General features: G+C 39.7%; 1 protein-coding gene across 1 annotated transcript in view; it reads left to right on the top strand.

The window, feature by feature from the left end:
- Positions 1 to 19,963, top strand: part of LOC128719645 (protein eva-1) — a 69,712-nt gene that overhangs the window by 14,779 nt on the left and 34,970 nt on the right. The window contains exons 2-3 of the mRNA XM_053813273.1: positions 6,888 to 7,010; positions 11,450 to 11,568. Of these exons, the coding sequence (XP_053669248.1) occupies positions 6,888 to 7,010; positions 11,450 to 11,568 (242 nt within the window). The remainder of the gene's footprint in view (positions 1 to 6,887; positions 7,011 to 11,449; positions 11,569 to 19,963) is intronic.

Genomic DNA, 19,963 nt, shown 5'->3' with positions numbered 1-19,963 from the left:
AATGTCTCAGTGAGCACGTGTAGTTATTAGTTTGTAGCAGTCTAAAGTTGTACAATATCTTCGTAAACTGATATCATCATTGTGTGAATTATTGTAAATGTTTTATTCTGTCCTATATGGGTAAGGCTTTTGGAGTACGTTATTTTGTTGCACTTAAAGATTTTTCAGGTAAATTTTAGCCACTGTTATCTTGGTATGGCATGTGGATAATTTGGTGTTGTTATCATATCTTGATCCTTTGCACGTTCAATAACCATGCATACCGAAATATTTTAACTATTACTATAGTTTTTTTCTCACCAAGGGCTTGTTGCTGGGCGAGATACGCACTTACACATTGTAGCCTTCGTGCAATCAGCTCAAATGATTATTCGAGGCTGATCTAATAAAACAGCAGTAAGTTGGTTATTTCTCTTATATACTCAACTAAGATTTGCTGCACAAGAACAAATATAACATCACAAATGGATATTTGTACAGTATTGATAAACTTTTTACAAAAAGGTGATTGCTTGCTAATCGTTTATCTCGGATTGTATCGCGATACTATTTTATAAATAAGTAAGGTTAGGGATATGGATTCTCGTACGACTCTAGTTGCCTAAGGACAATCCTCTTTTTTACGTTTTTTCATTTAACTTATCTTTCATTAGTTCACTTAGTAATGCGTTTTGCCTCCCCGTAATACCATTTATTTCTGTAAAGAATAAGTTCTCTATCTCTGACACCATATCGCGGGAAAGGGTTCTCGAATGTGCTTTAAAATTATCCGTTAATCTGACTTCGCCATAAGTCACGCTTCTCTGTCCTATTGTCACCCCAGCACGGTGACATCCATATGCTATTCAAGTGGCTAATGCTAATCGCATGTCGAACGAACGATCGAACGTTTTTACGACCGTGTGTGCGTATGGTTGTGATCCGCTTAAGAAAACGTTCCCAATTTCGTTCTCCTCAACATAACGCACGGTCTTGCGATCCTCCAATAAAAACAGCCACCACAAATCCGACTTAACGAATAGCCGACGAACCACTCATTCCGAAACTATCGAACTACGTGGCGCTCGTGATGAGCCAACATGCCAACCATTTCCTGGCCCAAAACTGAAAAACCGGAAACCGATTTCTCACACTGATTTTGCTGCCACAAATCAGAATCGTGCGTTCGAAAACAAAGATTCCAAACGATTCCGGCACCGACCAAAAAGGAAATGGGCTTTCCGTTTACACACACGTTGAGAAGGAAGCGGTTACGTTTCCCGCCAGGGTGCGCTCGCACGTCTCTGCACCATGGCGCCCATCAAAGCGTGCTGGCAAGCGTTTGTGTGAGATTTTTCAATGTTTGATTTATGCCTCAAATTTTGCGCCTCCCTTTCGATGCTCGGTGCTTGGGTTGCATAATCGACACCTCACGCGCTGAAGCGTGGAACGCAAAACATCCTCCTCCCAGGGCCGGATGAGCGCGTTATGCGAATTGCGGAAAGCGGATGTTTGTCGGCAAGACGGTTTGTTAAATTGATACATATCCGTAAAAAGTTAGACGGAAAAATGGGCATACCCTCGGAAACGTGTGAAGAAAGGCATGCAAAACCAAAACGGACGAAAGGCAATATATAAATCAACCGTTCTGCACCAGAATGCTGAGTAACTTCGAACGCGAACGACAGATCAGGGTAATGGAACGGTTGCAGCTGAAAGTAATGCTGCCAATACTTTGCTTATTATTCATCTTATCAAACGGTCGTTATTTATCTGTTTGTGAGGGAATATTTAAATTTATTGATTGTAAATCAAACCCGTAAGTGTATTTAACTGCAAAAGCAATCCGCTTCACTCTCGGCTAAACAAATTATTAACGATCAATATGATGCGGCGACAGTGTGAGTCGGGTGTGAAAATGCAATAACATCACACGCGCCAAGCTGTAACGCTAACACTGTTTGGGTGCTGAACAGTTTGCACCTCGCTGCCGGTAGGCGGTACGGAAAGGACAAATTTCACCGAAAGAAGTTCTGCAACAGCTGCTGAACGAGCAATATTATTCCAAGCTGACGGTGGTACACTGTGGTGGTCGGGAATGAATAAGTAGCTGTATGGGACACAAAGTTGGAACATTGAAATTGCGAAAGAAGTGTTTGTTTTATCAACTACAGCAGCAGCATGTGGAATGCAGAATCAAAATATATTTTCTGTTTGCAGATTGATAAAATCTGTTTGCTTAATGCTAGGAAAAGAAAGCAATAAATAAAATGAAAACTAATGTTTGATAAAATATGTTGCCAAACAATATTTCAAATACTAAAGTAGTTCAATTGGATAATTAAGTTATCTAGCATAGATTGCTCACATAACAATAAAACAAATACGTAAAACATAGAAATCGTCAGAAAACTAATCATAAACAATATTGCAACGTTCCGGAAATGTTTAAAGTGCGAAGCATATCCAAAAATCAACTAATTTGTTTTTAAGTAAAGGAATAGTTGAAGAGATAAGTAGAACTATCTATACGTTGTATAAAGTTTTTGTTTTTATTATCGCAAGAACGAGCGTATGTCTTTGTTGAACAAAGTTATAGAATTAATTCTTTTTTTTTTCTCTCTCTCGTTAGTTCTTAGTTACACTGTCTTTATTATTCTGGAACGGTTAGGTCACAGTGGTCATTAATGATAAAATAAACACGAAAACCATTTACAACGTTAGGGAGTCATTTTCTTCTATGAACTGGGAAGAACGATTATTTTCTTATTGTTTTTAATATGTTTGATCTATTAACCAATCAATATTTGAAGTTCAACTTTTCTGTTGTGCCATTACGGTGGATTCTAGGAACAAGCTCCAATTACGAATCGAAATAATTATTCAATTGAGCTGATTAAATGTTTTTTTTTTAAATTAATTGACATTAAAAACTCATTTATTATTTACTTAGCCTGCATTCAAGCAAAAATTAAAGTTAGAATGTCTTCAATAAGCCAGTCAGTATTTTAGTTTGATGATCTCTGTTAATTAAAAGGTTTTGATAAATGCATAAAAATTGAGATTTTTGTAACAAGCTTCAATGCTCCGTGTTAGCTCTTAGCTGGAAAATAAACTAGATTGTACTATCTAATCAGGAACGTGGTGTAAAACCTGTGAAATATATCGCATCTATTTTGTAATATTTATGTCGAGTACTACAACCACCACAGCGCTGCAAAGTATGCTCCACATAATCTTCCCCAAAAATGAGCGGTGTAAAAAGATGCCATTTTCTTAACAACTTTCAAGTCAAAGCTCTCCTCGAAAAGTAATTGGCCAACGGCTTTGCGAAAGATGCCCGCCATCTTTTGGTAAAACCCCGCGGCACAGGCGCTCCGCTAGGATGCATTATCGTATATAAATTTACTTTCACACCCAATCAACCAACCAACCTACCCCAGTTTAAGCTTTACGTCCCACTGCCAAAAGTAGCTAAGAGAAGCGAAAAAAAAAGTACGGCCTCCCCGAAAGCAGACAAGATCGCCCGAAGGTAGCAAAAGTGTTGGTGCTACCTTGCACGGCGCTGTTTGCGAAACAATTTATATTGGAATACTTGGGTCAACTTTTCGTTTCGTTTCTACCAATCAGCGGCGTGCGGTGTGACGATGTGGACCGTTAGACACGGGACAGAGGGTAAATTTTCTCGCCGTTGTTATGGCGCGAACAGGGCGCGTTCGGTTTGGCCGCGTTCGGCGAGATGACACAGCTATTACTGCTATGGAAAGGTTCCTGAGATGACTTTCAGAAGTTTTTCACTGTTTTTAAAGCACTTTTTTCCCTATCATTCGTTCGCTCGCTTTCAATTCGGAGCCCCATCTTTTGCCACCTTTCACGCGAATGTCCGGACTGTACCGTGCCTTACCACCGATTCATGTACTTGTCAAATAGTCTGTTTTTTGTTGTTGTTGTTGGTTATCTTTTTTCCATTCCCGTTTGGAGCATCACTTTTGTTTGCAAACGATTTTTTTTTTGTTCAAAACTGTTAGCACCTTTGGCCGTTACTTTGGAAAAGTGTCCTCACACTTCGCCCAGGTCAGCGGTTTGGCGGTAGAGGAGTTATATGAAATGGAGCATATAATTTACAGCGTCGTCCGACTCGTTGCCAGTGATTTATCAGCGCTCGAGCGCATACTTACAACAAAAGAAGGAAAGTAAGATGTACTTTTTTGTGTCTTCTTGGTGGCCATTGATGGTCCTTTTTTATCGTTACAACGTTATCCGGCAGATATCTTTTTGATGGTACGAGTTACTTCCGTCTAACATGTACTACCGGTGTAAGCGTCAGCGCAGAAGCTGTGAAAATTTAATTTCTCGAATAGGCGGTTAAGTGTTTGAATGATTCGTAGAACCCAAAACCATTGCGTGACGTGTGCAATAAACTTTAATTTAATCAAATTTGAATTGAAGGGAACACTTTCGTTCTATTTTTCATGTTTAACTGCTGGGGAATCATTTTGAGGGGTACACATATATTTTGATTGCACTTTTTTCGAAATAATGTAATTTTAACAAGATGAAAATAACATGTTAAGTTTCTTTCATCGACAAGAGATTCGTCTAGGCTGCTTGTACGAAAAGATGCTGGTTGTGTGATGAACATCTAAGTCAAATAAGCCATATTAAGGCTTGGCAGTACATTACGCTGTATAAGAATGGAATGGAGAAGCGAGTAAAGTTGAAAAGAGAGTTAATTAACAAGCAAAAAAACGAAGACAAAATCCAAAGCGAGCAAAAAGTTTTATAATAACCTTATCTCCACCAAGTTGTTTCGGAAAAAAAACCGAAGCCATTGCTGGAAACCGAAAGTCGCTTGTAAAGATTGTTCTCGCACGCTTACCTTACGGTAGCATTAATCGGCTTAGATTTTTGTTTCACCAACGACCCATTTCACAAAACGCATTGAGTACTCTTGTACCGGCCGATTGAATATTGATGGTAATGCTTTAAAAAAACCATTCATAGCAAGAGCCGCACCTAAAGCCATACTTCATAATAATCGTTAAGTAGCAAAGTTTTTTTACCAGGAATAATTTTCTGAATCCTTATTGATAACCGTGAAGTGCCTTTGAAAAATGCTGTTTTTCAAACAATGAAGCCCTTAAAGCATCGTGATTCTTTTTGATATTTTTTGCGATGGTGCTCAATTTTCTGCTCTTTAACAAATCTGTATTGTGCTTTGTTCATTATGTGGTTTAAGCAACGTATAAAGTAAACGTATGAACGTAAGGTAACGATATGAAAATATTATACTCCTGGGGGATCAATATACATCCTAAAGGAACAAAATAGTATAAAATAAATTCCTTCATTAATACACTTAACAAGGAACTCCAATACCAAGCTGTCAATGTTAGAGCGACAAGATAGTAGCAATAAATTTGTGGTGCACAGAAGAAAATATTCAAAGATTGCGGTCAGCACAATTGCAAATAGAAATCCACCCTAATAGAATGTTTGAAGCAACTCGGACCGATGCAAAACATGCGCGCCTAGGTGAAGAATGACGGCAACTTTCTGCACTATTCACCCGAGAAAAATGCAATTTAGTGCACATTCCGGAAAATATGTTTCTGTGTTGCGTTCAAGTATCCGATGTTGCATTGCATTCGGCCAGCCTCAGCCTCATGTTTTGCATAGTTGAAAATGTTATGATGGTTTGGAGGATTAAGAGCCGTTGGGATTTCGAGTTATACGTACGTCTGGTTGGTTCGGTGGTCAAGAAGCAAGAGAGCGATTTTATTCCTAATTATTTGCACATAGCGGTTAAAGACGTAGGATCCACGAAGGATCTGGTTTATGCATGTATATAAATTTCAAATGATATTCTTATGCCATGACTTGCTACAAAGGTTTTTTGAAGATACTAGAAACACAGCCCGGTGGCATGATGGGACGGTCCGGTGGCATCTTCAGACGAACGGACCGAATTAAAAACCCATCCGGACCTATCCCCCGTACGCATTGGATTGACTATCCAGCTGCGTGTAAATAAAGTCACAAAAAGCCTGCAATGGCAGGCCTAGACCTTTTGAGATTCTTGTGTCGATAAATAAAAAGAAGAAACACACAGCATCGTAACGCGGGAAGCAGTACTCTACACTGTACGTCTTGCAAAGAAAAGAAAAAGCTCTCCAAAGTTCTTAAGTTATTTACATGAATCATTTTGTTTGTAGTATAAACGCTTAGAATTTAATTGGTTATTCTCTAGGACACAAATTGCAAATGCTCAGTTTTAGGAAATTCATTAAATAATGCTTTTTATTGCTTTTATCCAAATCTGAACCTATATTCTTAACGGGCTTTGTTAGACATTCGCAGTTTAATGCTGTCAAGTGGTTGAAAGTTATTTACGATACTGCACTCATTGATCATTTTTCAAAATTATTCAAATGTCTGTAAAGCACACGCACAAACAGAGAATTACATCACCATACAGCCCCGTGTCAGCACTACCAACTCAATTTCGATCCTAATCAGTCTCCGAGAAGGGAAAGTGTCGAGACAAATTAATGTGATAATATGAAGGTTCCCATTCATCCCAAAACATCTTTTGTCTTCTGCCAAAGTGTACACGTCCTCCGGTTTTTATTCTTCTCCATTTTGCTTCCAACACGTACCATTTCCCTGCCCTCCTGTTGTTACCAAGTTGCCAGGCGTATCGTACAATATGGATGCCTTTCACACTATCGTACCGATGTTTTTGAGCAACATTTTCCAACACAATGACAAACGCTCAGTTTATTCCCATCTTCGCATCTCAACTCAAGCGGTTTTTGTTGTTGTTTTGTTTCCCGCATCCTGATTTTTATTCCATCCTCGTGCAACGGTTCCGTCTTTTTACTATCTTTTTTCTTTCTCTATTGCAGCGCTACTTTCGGGGACGTTGCGCACATATCAACGGGCCGGCTGTGATCGAGAGCTTGTCACATTAAGCTGTCCCCGCGGCACGAGCATCTCGATCGAGATAGCACAGTATGGTCGGAGTGGTGGTAAGTAGATATTATCTAACAAATTGCAACGTACGAGCTCATATAGTGTGTTGATGAAGATGTCCAAGGTTTATTCCACTCGTGTGCATCTTGCGTGGTTTTTGTATTACCTTATTTCAAGGTCAAGCTAAACAGTTTGTAACTGTTCAGGCATAAAAAAACAGTTTTTTTATTTAATAGTATGAATATGAAATGTTTAGTATTTGTTTTCTACTTACAAAGGCTACTTTTCTATTTCGATTACTTTGATCTGGTTCTTCTCTCCTAGTACGCATCCATGTTTAAAATTAATTAAACACATTTCTTAACACAAAATATTATTAATGTCACATGGAATTGCAAAGAATTTTTTTTAAATCTTCGGTTTACCCGCGTATCGATACCCTGAGCTTTGGGCTTCTCGTTTCACGATCAGTTAATAGTCTACATCAACTACAACTCGAAATTAAGTCTATCCATAACCCAAGTAGTAAATGAACCAGTCGCTCTAGTTAATTTTACCAACCGAGTCGTGCGATTGAAATCTCCTAATGCCTGCAACAACATACCACACATTGCAGGGCAACTTTATCGGTTTTTTGTATTCTCACGCATAATCAATCAATTTTTGGCAAACCCCATTCATTGGTTAAGTTATTGTTTAGTTCCAAAACCATTTCAATCGGATCTCGGTTTGCAAGAAACGTGAAGCATGCTTTTTCTTTCGCGCAACCCGCATCATTTCGTCAAGGCACAACACAGCCCCAGCCAGCTCAGGGGCGATGGAAATTGAAAAGTCTGCTGTAATCAGCGAGCGCGTCTGTCGATACAGGCTCCTGCCAATTTCGTGCACCATTCAAAACTTGCTCGCACAAAAACAATCGAAAACACTGAATGAATAATGGGAAATTAATTAAAAACTTATTCGTGCGCGAAGTAGCAAAGTTCGATGGCTGGTTACGACGAGAGCGCGCTTTTGTCTGCGATGCCCTTCAACCGGCCGCACAAAGTACAAAAAAGTGCTTAGCAGTTTGACCTCCAAGCTTTCCGAAATTGTCATTATCAGCAAACCGTAACCGCAGTTGGCGTGAAGCCGTTCCAGCGAGCGACGAGCTCATCATCGTGATGCTTCCGTCCGTGGGGGTGATGTGGTTTTCAATTTCAAGGAAAGTGTTTTCATCGACATTTCAATAAATCAGTCACCGTTGACTGCGGTCCTTCATTCAAAATGGTTCCCTTTTCCATCGTGAAGTAAAGGAGCACTTTGACGAGTTTGAGTGTAACACTTGGCAACAGTCCACTTGACGCGATTTTTATGAAGTTGCCGCCCAATACTAGCGATTGACACTTTTCACAATATTAATCCATCCAGAACGATTCGAAGAAGTTTCCAATCTCTGTTGATAGAGATGTGTTGGGGTTTGGCGAATTTAATGAGATGCTGGAAGTATGCTTTGTTTAAAATATCATCTTTGCAGTCATAATATTCGCTGGAGCTCTTATTCAATGTGTAGCTTCGTTTCTTGAATAAAGAAAGTAAACTGATCTTTTAGGTATATTTTATTTAATTATACACATTTTAATAGAGTCGACCCGCCCCGAAAAGAATCTAGATACGCTGTCCTATACCTGGTCCACATAACCAAGAACACATAATAGTAGTATTTAAAAATACACAAAATATGTTTAGCTCTGAAACTCAGCAGAAAACTCAGAAGGTTTTTTTCTCCTTTTTTGTACACAGTGCGTATATGACTTAGTATTTTGATGGTACACAGGAACCTCAGAGTCTCCTGACCATCATTACCCGATATGTGACGTTAGTCTTTGCCATTAATATAGGTCCAGCCGGGAGTCCGAAACAACTCATTTCGGTACATAGTTTCACCCTGGTCAGTGAATCAAAGAAAGGAGCGAAGTTTCATCTCTTTCATCTTCTTCAGGATCTGCGGCAAAGTGTAAATAAACGAACCAGACAAATCTTCGCTCTGGCACGAAACAATTGTGAGGAAATACTCGGATGAAATGACAGAAGCTTTGTATTGGCATCTTGACTGCAGGCATAACCTTAAATAGCAAAATCTATAGTTGGTTAAAGTTGAAGTTGCCTAGTGATCTCAGTGTACTTGTCAAGTGTTAAAGAAAATCTAAGCAGTATAGCCATACGTTTTACGTTATACATGCTGTATCTGATAAATATGGATAAGGAAGAGTAGTTCCTATTTTAAAAAATATTGCTACGAGGAATGGATTAAGAGGAGAGATCTTCTTGGTGGTGGTTGGTATGAAGTATGACGCCCTACACCAAAAGGATGATCTGCTTTCGATTCTCTCTCCAGGTTTTCGAAAAAAATCCTACAACTTGTGACGGTCGCCGGAAAGAAGGTGTACTTCCCTTGAGGGGTGATACGATGATATCAGATACGGTCACAAAATGTCTTCAGGAAATTGCCGCCTACATCGAGAAGTATCATAAGAAGGTCGTTCGGTCTGGCCTGGCTTATCATGCCAATAGATAACAGAGTAAGATAAAAGTTTAACCTAAAACTTCCAACTGTCAATCTCAAGCGACCAAGAGATTTTTGTTTGGATACCGCAAACGGAGGATTTTCTCCCAAACTTTTCATTCTACGACAAATATTCAAAGCTTAAATCGAGTCATTGCCAATCTAAACTTTACTTTACATTTTCAACATTTAGTTTTATCAAAGATCCTTTTTTTAAAGCCCCAGCTATCTGACTGTAAGTGTGAGTGCGAGAGCAAGCGTGGTAAGGCAACGATGCATTATTAATACTTGATTAACATTCAAGAGATTAAACAAAACAGTGTTTCAATGTCTTATTTGTATCAGTTCATTAAAAGCCATCAATCATTTATCAGTTAGAAAGCAATGACCTTTGTAAAATGCTACTCACATAAATTGATTGCATTTTAGCTTTGAATATCCAGGACTTCCGTTTTATCCTACTTTTTTTTGTAAAAAATATCATCACATTACAATCAAACAAACTGGCAGCGAGATGAAGCTACTGCTGAGTTTTCAATCCCTGCACGACGTATGCCATAGAATATTGAGGCAAATGATTCACGAAACAATGGCCATAAAAGTGCAATTTCGTCCCGATATGCTTTCCGCCTCATGGTGACCGCACACATACACAGGCACCGGTTGGCGTAATATAATAATTAAATAATCCTACTAATTATTGGTGTTCACTTTGCGATTGGATTCTTCATTTTCTCCAACCAGCAACTGTTCAGCCGGCCAACCAACATCCCAATACATTCGCGTTTTTGCTGCCGCTCCGGTTTCGCAGCTGTCCGAAGAAAGTCTAGCGGAAAATCGACTCTGCGTCGGAAATTAATTTGCTGCAATCTTTTTAAAGGAACATTTATCACCATTTACGTATCGATGGGATTGTGTTTCAGCGTTTTGGGTTGATTAAGGAGGAAAAAGCTTTTTCGGCGCGGTGCTCGCCGGCTAGCACCAGCAACCAACCGGGCGTAGGAGATTTGGTCGATTCCGTATAAAAAACCGGCACGCCCGGCACAAGACGCTCGTTATCGGATTTACTGGTTTTGATTTATATGCCTCTGCCTGCCAGCAGTAGAGCTCCGTACGGGAAACCTTCTTCAAGACCGTCGGCTTAGGGCGTCGTCGTCAACGCCACCATCGTCAGTCCAGCTCGGTGCGGAATCGAAAACCGATCCGGCAACCGTACGTGCGGAAACTAATTGAGAAGCATTAACAAATTATGGCCATAAAGCAACGATGCAGCGGTCCGGAAAGCAAATGCTACCCATTTCGCTGGTATACTTTACCATTTTTTTGTTGTTGTACGCTTCATTCTTTTAGTCCTGCCACCACCAACAAACTGGCACCGATACAAACACACACGGCTACTCATTCTGCACCGCTACGCACATAAAATATTACCCAGCTTTACGGTAGGATCGCTCGGGGAAATTTTGTGGTTTTTCGATCAGTCGCTGCTGGATACAAGCGGGTGGAAGCATTGTTCTGTTTGTTTGTTTTGTGCCAAACTCTTCTTTTCTCGGGTAAATGTTCTTGTTTATCTTGGAGTAAATGTTATGCCCGTGTAATCCAATTAGTAAATAATTCAATTCGACAGAGCGTTTCATTACAGTTTACAGTTTATCATTTCGTGCTGAGTGCGGTTTGGTTTTTGTTGCTGCGTTCTGATCATACAAAAAATGTGTCAACTGTACGAGTGCATTGTGCTTTTTTGCTGGTTCAACATTGATGTCCTCGCATCGTTGAAATGCAGTTAATTGACGAGTGACAAGCATGGCGTAATAAGCGGCAAGAGGAAGCGCACTAAACCGAGTCAACACAGTAAAAACCATCATTGGAATGTGATTTTTAACCTTTGGATTTTGAAAACTTTTAATATGAAATTTTCATCCATTTTTCCTTGTTTACTCTTTATTCATACAGATGCAAACGAACAAAACCTGTGCCCGGCAAGTACCGAGGATGCGCTGGACATCAGCATACCGGGTACGGAAATAGAAATAAAATCGCCCGAGAGCTGCACCTGGCCAAACGCTTTGCAGGTAAGTGGCAAAGTTTTGCCGTACACTTTCCGTTCAACTTTACCGACTATTTTACACACTATTACCGCGCGCACCGTTGCGTTGAAATACCGTGCCTAACATGGGTGCGGTGTAGGGGAGAGAAAAAGTAAAAAGGTAAAGCTCCAAGCGGGTTAATGGAATGCAACTTTTACTAACATCAAATGAAGCAACAACAAAACCCGCGCTTACCAGCTACTTTTTATCTACGTTATTGTTTTCTCTTCCTTATCAAACAGTTCGTTGGGGGGGAACAAAAAGAAAAAAAGAAACACTAAAACAGATGCCTTTCCGCAAGTAAACAAATTTCCTTTTTTTATCGCTTGGGGGTTTTTTTTTATTTCAACAAAACCACAATGGGCGTATGAATGCGCTTCGCAGGAAAAGAATCCACACCAATCCGTCGTAAATGAAGGCAATTAACACAGAGCGCGATAAATCATAATTTATGCTAATTAGCAAACACTGCCAATGTCAGAATGCATAATTTATTCTGCTGGCACTCGGTAGCATCGCTTTCGGTGTTTGCGTAATACGCGGGTTCCCTTCTACAATGCGGTCTGAAGCGCATGTGAGCGCTTTCGGGTCCGGGTCCTGGTCAACCCGGTTAAGAAGCGCTTCAGTGCTTACGGAACGATGATAAGGATTTTCCGATCTGATGCGATAATGGACAAATTGCGTTTGGCTCCTTCAATCTTTCTGCGTTTTGCAAATTATACCGAAACAAGAAGCACTTTTCGGATGAAATTTAATTTATTTTGACCTCGTTGTGAACTTATGAAAACAGCATCGTCGTCGCCGTTGGTTACTTTTTCCCCGAGCCACGCGGATCGCCTGTCATCGTCTTTGTGAAATAAAACAACAACAACAAAAGCACACACACACACACATACACACACACCCGTCGCTAGTCTCCAGAGGTGGTGGGATTTTTTTTTGTCCCCAAAGCGCCAACCAATCACATTCCGGCCCGAAGTGGAGAAAGAAACTCATCTAACTGTGGTTAACTTCTTGCCAACCGCCACCGTGCACTACTGTGTGCCCTGTGCGAAGATTGTGAGTGTGCGAGATTGTTTGCTTTTTTTTTTGCCGGCCTCGGTACCGGCCATGTTTTATTATTTGGCTCCGACTTTTTGTGCCAATCTGTCGCAGTGAAAGCAATGAATTATGTTGCCGCCGCTTTTGCGCTAATATTCGATAATGGGTTTCACTTCTTAGTGAATTGTGTTTTAATGAGTGTGGCTGTGCAAAACTTTTATTTAGCCGCTGCAGGAAAACAGGCCAGTGCCAGTTGTCAGATTCTTTGCGCATCGTTTTGCAAACTGCTTACTAAAGAAGCCATAAAAAACCGATAACACCAAGGTGCGGTAAAGCAAATTAATTATGACGATGGGGTGGTTTTCTTATGCAATGCAAATTTGGGGGATGTTTTTTCACACTTTTGCGTAGTATTTTTCACATTGTTCGTGTTTCATAAAACCAAATATAAAATACATAGAACAGCTTGCTCCCACACAAAAAATTGGAACATCGTGGCAATGTGCTGTATTCGAAGAGGGAACCTTCATTTATTACGTAACCCCGGTCAAGGGAAATTGCTGTCAATGGCAATTGTTATGGCTTATTACTCTGAAGGAAATTTGTTAAGCTTCATGTTGCGTTTCGTACATTTCATTCCTCCTGTAAGCAGATATTAATAACGTATGCATTATAAAATTTTTATAATTCATGCAGCTATTTTCATGTATGTTGCCTGGCATGTGGTGTATCCACCAGTTATTCACCAGTTGTTCAACATTTATTCAAACTACAGGAAAAAGAAGGAAGAGGTTATATACGTAGGAAAGGTAGGATATAATTCAAATTACAGAATATTATCAATTATTTCGTTACGTATTTAACGGATGATCCATCATTACTCCACTGTTCCAAGAGTCCATCGCTAAATAGATTATTTTCCTCCTAAGCATGTTGGGTGTGCTCTCTTGTTGATCATTTTTAAAGAAAACCACAATCTCAAATTATTGACACAAAAACAACAAAACCATGAATCCCTTTCAGAACTAATCCCCATATAAGCTTTCCTACCTTACTACGGTGTTTGACGCACTGAATCTCGGCATTTCCTAACAAGCTACAATGTTTTCCATGTTAGGGGTTAATATCATTCAACCAGCTAGTACGGCTAACACCCCCAGATTGATACATCAGCCCAGACCGGATGTTATGCTTTAATCACCCTCGGTAATGCATGATAAAATAAAGCAATCTTTGTCACAGCAACTCCTACGACCGGTCGGTTCATTATCGCAGCGCTCCCCAATGGATACTTTCTGTGGGAGGCACCCGAAGGATGTCGCTAGGAGGATTAGTGCTTTGGCGTGTTCACAACGTTCTATCAGCATTCATCATCGTCATCTTGCTCTGCGTACATGATAATGTGCTTACCGTAGATGACGTTCGTGCGGAGACTGGGCACGGTTGGAGTGTGCTGTCGGTACTAACCCGCAATTCTAAGCAACATGGCAACACACGAATCACACACACACACATTCTCATCTCTACCATTGGCAAGTAGCAACTCTTGTTAGGCATGCAGCAAAGCAACATTTACGGCAACTACTAGAGAGGCTCGCATGCAGTCGCAATGAACTCCCAGAACTTTAGCTACAAGAAATTCTTTTGCGCCTAAATGTAGGCAACCGTTTTCACACATGCTTGTTCGTTTGCTTTTAGATGAACAACTGTGAACTAATTTGTGTTTTCACACCTCAATCGTCAGCACCTTTCGTTCGTGGCACACCGCTCGGCTCACAAAAGACTCGACTAGAAACATGAATGAAACTTGCAGTACAATGAACATCTTAAAATATCGCTAGCTGTGCACAAAACTTTCTGTTCTGGGACTATTGTGCCCTAGCATTAGTCTATGTGCATTACGGTTTCTTTTCAGCATTATTCGCAGCGATATGTGAATGATCTTCAGCAAGTGCACATTATTTTGGGGAAAGATTATTACTCAGACTGTTCAACTTTCCAGAGCTTTGATGAAAGTAAGAAAAAATTGAAACCCATGTTAGGGTGATTTAAAACAGTGTATTTGTTACTTCGCAAAACGTAACGATTTGCACAACAAAGCAACCCGATTTCTTAGACAACCATATGATTGTTGCTCTTTTATCATCTTCAAAACGGATCATTTGCCTCGATAAACACTCACGGTTAAGCAATCGGTGTGAGTTGTAAGCTTTACTTGTTCTGAATAACCATAAGAAAATGCAACTTTCGTATGCTTTAATACCATGAACGACGTGAAACGAACTCACAAACATTACCCGCACGTTCACTGGAATCGACCGACTTATTATGCTTCCCAAAGAGCTACACATTCAAGATATGCACCAGCATCTTAGTTGGAATCGACACTCCGAGTTTTCTGAAGGCTGCTTGTGTAAAGTGCCCTCTGCAAAACGGCATCCAAGTGGACGAAAGCTGTCATAATCCTTTTCTGAAACATTAGCTCACCCGCCGTTGCTGGCGACGAACGTAGCGTAGTGTGCGTCCGGATTTGTGGTTTTTCCTGCATTTCACTTCACAGGAAAGGAATCCTTCTTCCCGATGGGCCGGTCTGGTCCGTGTCCCAGTGAAGAAAGCGCTAACAAAAGACGGAAAAGCACAAGAGTGAAATCCGCATCTTATACTAAACGAGACTCATGCCCGCCCTGGCTTTTACTGATGGCGACTGCTGGGCTATGTATAATCCTATTATTACGCCCGAGGGCAGTACAGATGATAATAACCAGCAAGAAGTGGCACCGGCGTCCAAACCGGAGCAAAACTTTTGCTTGAAATAAACTTTCATAGATTTTATAGCTCCAGAAGCGCGGCCACCGGAACCTAGACTTCTGATCATCCCGGATTCGTTACGGCGCTCCGTTGCTACCGAAACTCCCCCTGGATCTGAACGTAATAACAATCTGCGTGACCAACCGTGTGACAGTGAGCCATCATGGCTAACTTAGGCTTGCGGCAGAACGGAAAGCTCGTCGACATTTATTCTTTACCTTCACATTATCTCCGGCAGAGCGACCAGGAGAAGTTCATTTACTTTTGCTTCTTGAGGTATCACTGTGCCGATGCTGGAAGCCTATTACAACAACAACAGGTGTGTCATCGTGTAACGGAGACCTTTTTCTGACGTACATCTTCCCACTTACCGCTCATTGTTACGTTTAGTATCCTGCAACCAAATTTCATCATTTCAACAAGATCGTGAGATTCTTAACTATCGTTTTGGTCCTTTGTGAGCAGGTCATAAATGATGAATGATTACTGTGTTTGTGGTGAAGTACGCCTTTCTGGTTGGAAGACATTTATTTCAACGATACTCTACCTGATTTCAGAAAAGATAACTTACAATACAGAGATGCTAGAATGACGCTTTACAGCCAGAGCATCCATTACTTTTATTATTGTTCGTATACAAAATAGCTCACGATAAACCTCATTAAACCATTTCGCAATTCCAATTCGTGTCAGTTTGCATTGCTTGAATTAGAAACAAAATTAAATTAACAAATCAAGCACAGCATACAGCAAGTCGGCGAAGAGCCCTTATATTATATATATATAATATATATATAATGATGAATAAGATTCAACATTTCAAAACGAAAATTTTACCTATACATGTACAATATGCTTTATCTCCTGATGTCAATGTCGAATGTACCTTGTTTTTAAATTTACACTATGTACATTCATTTGGTTCATATTCACTCAATGTGTAATGGGAATTTTTATCAGAAATTTTCGTTTTTCTATAAAACTATTACGATAATCACCATGCGCCTCCGAGATGCGAGTTGCTTTAGGCCGGATTAAAGTACCAGGCGTCTCCATGAGACGAAAGCATGAAACATACCGGGCGTCTCCATTAGTTCTATAAATGGTCTGTGAACTAGTCGAATTTGTTTTTAATTATATTTTTAGAATATTTTTAAAAATTAAACAGGCCAAATTTTTGATTCTGTCAAAAAACAATGGATTTTCTATAAGTGCGGAGCAATAAAAATCAGTAATTTTCTTTTACTTATAGAATCAATCTTTTTGTACCATTTGAAAGACCGTAATTTCGAAACTTAAATCAGGTTAAAAATACTGTCAAGAAAAGTATTTCCATTTTCTTCTTCTTTATTAGTACAACAACCTCAAATGGTTCAGGCCTGTCATTTCTGGCTTTTGTTACACCACCAGTTACTATTATTTCGTATTACTAATTTGAGTACATCGATAATTTGTAGGAAACGCCCATACAATCCAATTCCAATACTTTCAGCCAACATTTCGTTCTCAGAGCATTTTTTAAATTTGCTTTGACTGATTTAAAATCAGTGTTAGTAAGCGAACGGGTTTGCTGGCCCGGGTAGGTAGAATCGTTGCGCTGCTAGTTTCTGCTAGTTGCTCTTTTTTGTTTCGTGAATAGAGATCAGTTTCGTTTCGCTGGTAGAAATCGCCTTTTCGTTATTCCCAAAATATCCTCCTTTTATTCCCCTTACATCTGATAGATCAACATGATCAAAACATCATGATCAAAACCGTATTACCATACGCGCTTCATTTACGCGATCATTCATTTTATGGTGCTATTAGTACACGTGAAGTTAAGAAAAATATCAACCCACAATACTGGCGCAACATGGCCGCAATAACGGAAGTATCAATCGGGTAAGCAAATCAATATAGACTGGCCGTTCTAAATTAATACAAAAATTAATCAGTATCAATACCGCTTTTTTATTATTATTTTGATCAACGAATGAATATTTGGCATTTATACCATTGATGAAATGCTGTTTCATTTTTTCTTGCATGTGCCACGTCGAGTGAAGAAAGTAACATTCACGTTAATCTTTGATCTTTTTTGTATTAGTTTTCTTTCATGTTCGAATTAAAGCTAAAATGATCATAAAAATATAGCATGTTTACCAAATTAGTATTTGTTGCACCTTTTGGAGGTGACTACGAAAAAAAACACCTTTTCCACGGCTGCTTGTTTGTTTGTTTGAAATTTTCAGTGCGTATTCGGTTGAAATGAAAATACGCTATAACATTGTTTTCATGCCACTACCAGCACTTTTTAACAACAACTGTAAAGAATGTTTTAGTCTAAGCTCGGTTGGACAGGACTAGACAGTATTAAAGTTATATTTTTATTCGTCAAATAGAGAAAGAATGTATCACAAATATTATTATGAGAGCAGAATATTATACCATTGATATTTTTTATTGATCAAATACTAATATGTTCAGTGATTCATTTTTGCCGATTATTGAAATCATGTTAACCCAAATGGAGTTAGTTTTAAGACATTAGTCGCCAGATAAAACTTCCTTACCTTACTTCGCAATGAATTATGGGAGAAAGCATAAGTTCAATCCAGCCCCATTATGATGCTACACTGGCTTAACGACACACGTTTAAAGTTCACTACTGAGGCAATTTAGCTACTTCCCGTGAGACGGTGTCGCCGTGCTGGTCATGCAGGAACAATTTATTTCTTTCCTCCAGCTCTAGCGGCTGGCAAATCGATCGAGCTTTGATAACTTCTGAAATTGAGAACATCTGTCAGCAGCAGTGCGCGTCTAATCGAAGGAATTTCTTTCATTACTTTGCTTCACCCGGTTGTCTTCCTCCGTGTGATTGAAAATGGATGTGAGGGCCATATTTTCAACGCTTCTGCTAGGCGACGCTTGTTCGATTCTTTGCTTTCCTTTCATTCGCTTGTAATTTGTCAGAATCAACGTGTGTTGGCGTTTACATAGTTGCTACATAAATGAAGGAAATTTGTCTCTATCACTTTGTTGGCTGCAATGGTACATCAATTTGCTAAACTACGAAATTCAAAACGAAAGCATTCTAAATAGATTTTTGGGAAATTTTCAAACGTTTCATGACTTTAAGTATTCATATCGATTTTAATGATTAAATATGCCATGGAACAGAGAGACCGATTTTTGCTCATATTTATCTTCTCTCTCTGCAACAAACCAACGCAAGCCAACAGCTTGGCAGGATTAATGGTTCACTTTAATCGCTGGCTAGATGAATGATTTCTTCAGAGGTTTCAGCAAAGCGTCAATCTAACCCCCCTTTTGCACTTCGCTAAATTAAATAATCTTGGCAATCACACCAAACAGATTTTCATTTAGTGTTTTACAGCCAGATGGTTTTGTTTATCGTCCTCCGTCAAACAACAGTCAAGCTCATAAAAATACACACACACACAGCGAGAAACACACACACATACTGGGGTAAAAGGGTCACAAACGAGTGTAGAATCTGTTATACACACCATCGTCGAGAATGTCAGTAAAAATCTTCCTAAAATACTTATACCCTTGACGATAGGATGCGTCCAGCACTTTTTCCATCCTTTTCTTTTTTATTCCGTACTGTAACTCTCTTTTCTCTGGCCAGTCTTTCTCTTTTCTTTCACTGAAACACACAACAACCTTTTGGGTCACTGAAACTTTGATCAAATTTCCCACCGTTCCTTTTATGGCACATCATGATAGGACGGTTCATAAACGGGCGGACATTTCACATCGTAAATTCCTGTAAAAGTGACATGCTGCTTCGGTACAACACACGCAGACCGTATTTACAATGCGAAACGCTTTCATCACGCATATCATCATTTCACACGAGGAAATGTGGTGTACGAAAACTGGCTGCTTAACAAACAGCATGTTAGTCCCGCTTATCGCAAGCCTTGTGTTAAAGCAATATGCTAATGCAGCAAGCTATCGATACTACTCTCCAAAGTTCAACAATTGTGCCGTGCAAATAGATTTTACATCGAATATCCAGCCGAAACAGTGCGCTTGTTTTTATGCTCCACAAAAAGCCGTCACCTTCCGCTTACCTAGCGCCAATCGTTACGAACCTGGCATCATTTTGAGCACGTTGTGCCTCCCGCCTAGTGTGCTATCCCACCTTCCGAAAATTCATAAGTTCTCGTGCTGCGGTTCACCAGCGCTGGAAATATACTGCAGAGCATTTTAAATGAACTATAAAATATTAATAACCACAACGGGTACCTCAATTCAATTAATAAATTTATAGCTTGTCGTTTGCCCAGTCACTCACTCACCGTCGACCCATGGCTGACCGGCACGTTTAGGTACAACCGCCACTCGACCGATGAAACGAAAAGTCACCGGAAGGATGTGCGTTTGGTGTAATTTGTCAAAAACTTTTCTGCTCCTGGGAGTGGAGAACAGAATTATGAGCTGGAAGGCGTTTTATGGGAATTGATTATATTTTTATTACTTACAAACTTTCATCCCATTTTAAAATGCGTGAACAATGACT

Source organism: Anopheles marshallii, chromosome 2 (assembly GCF_943734725.1).
Source record: "Anopheles marshallii chromosome 2, idAnoMarsDA_429_01, whole genome shotgun sequence".
Taxonomy (NCBI): domain Eukaryota; kingdom Metazoa; phylum Arthropoda; class Insecta; order Diptera; family Culicidae; genus Anopheles; species Anopheles marshallii.
This window is presented reverse-complemented; position numbering and strand designations above follow the sequence as displayed.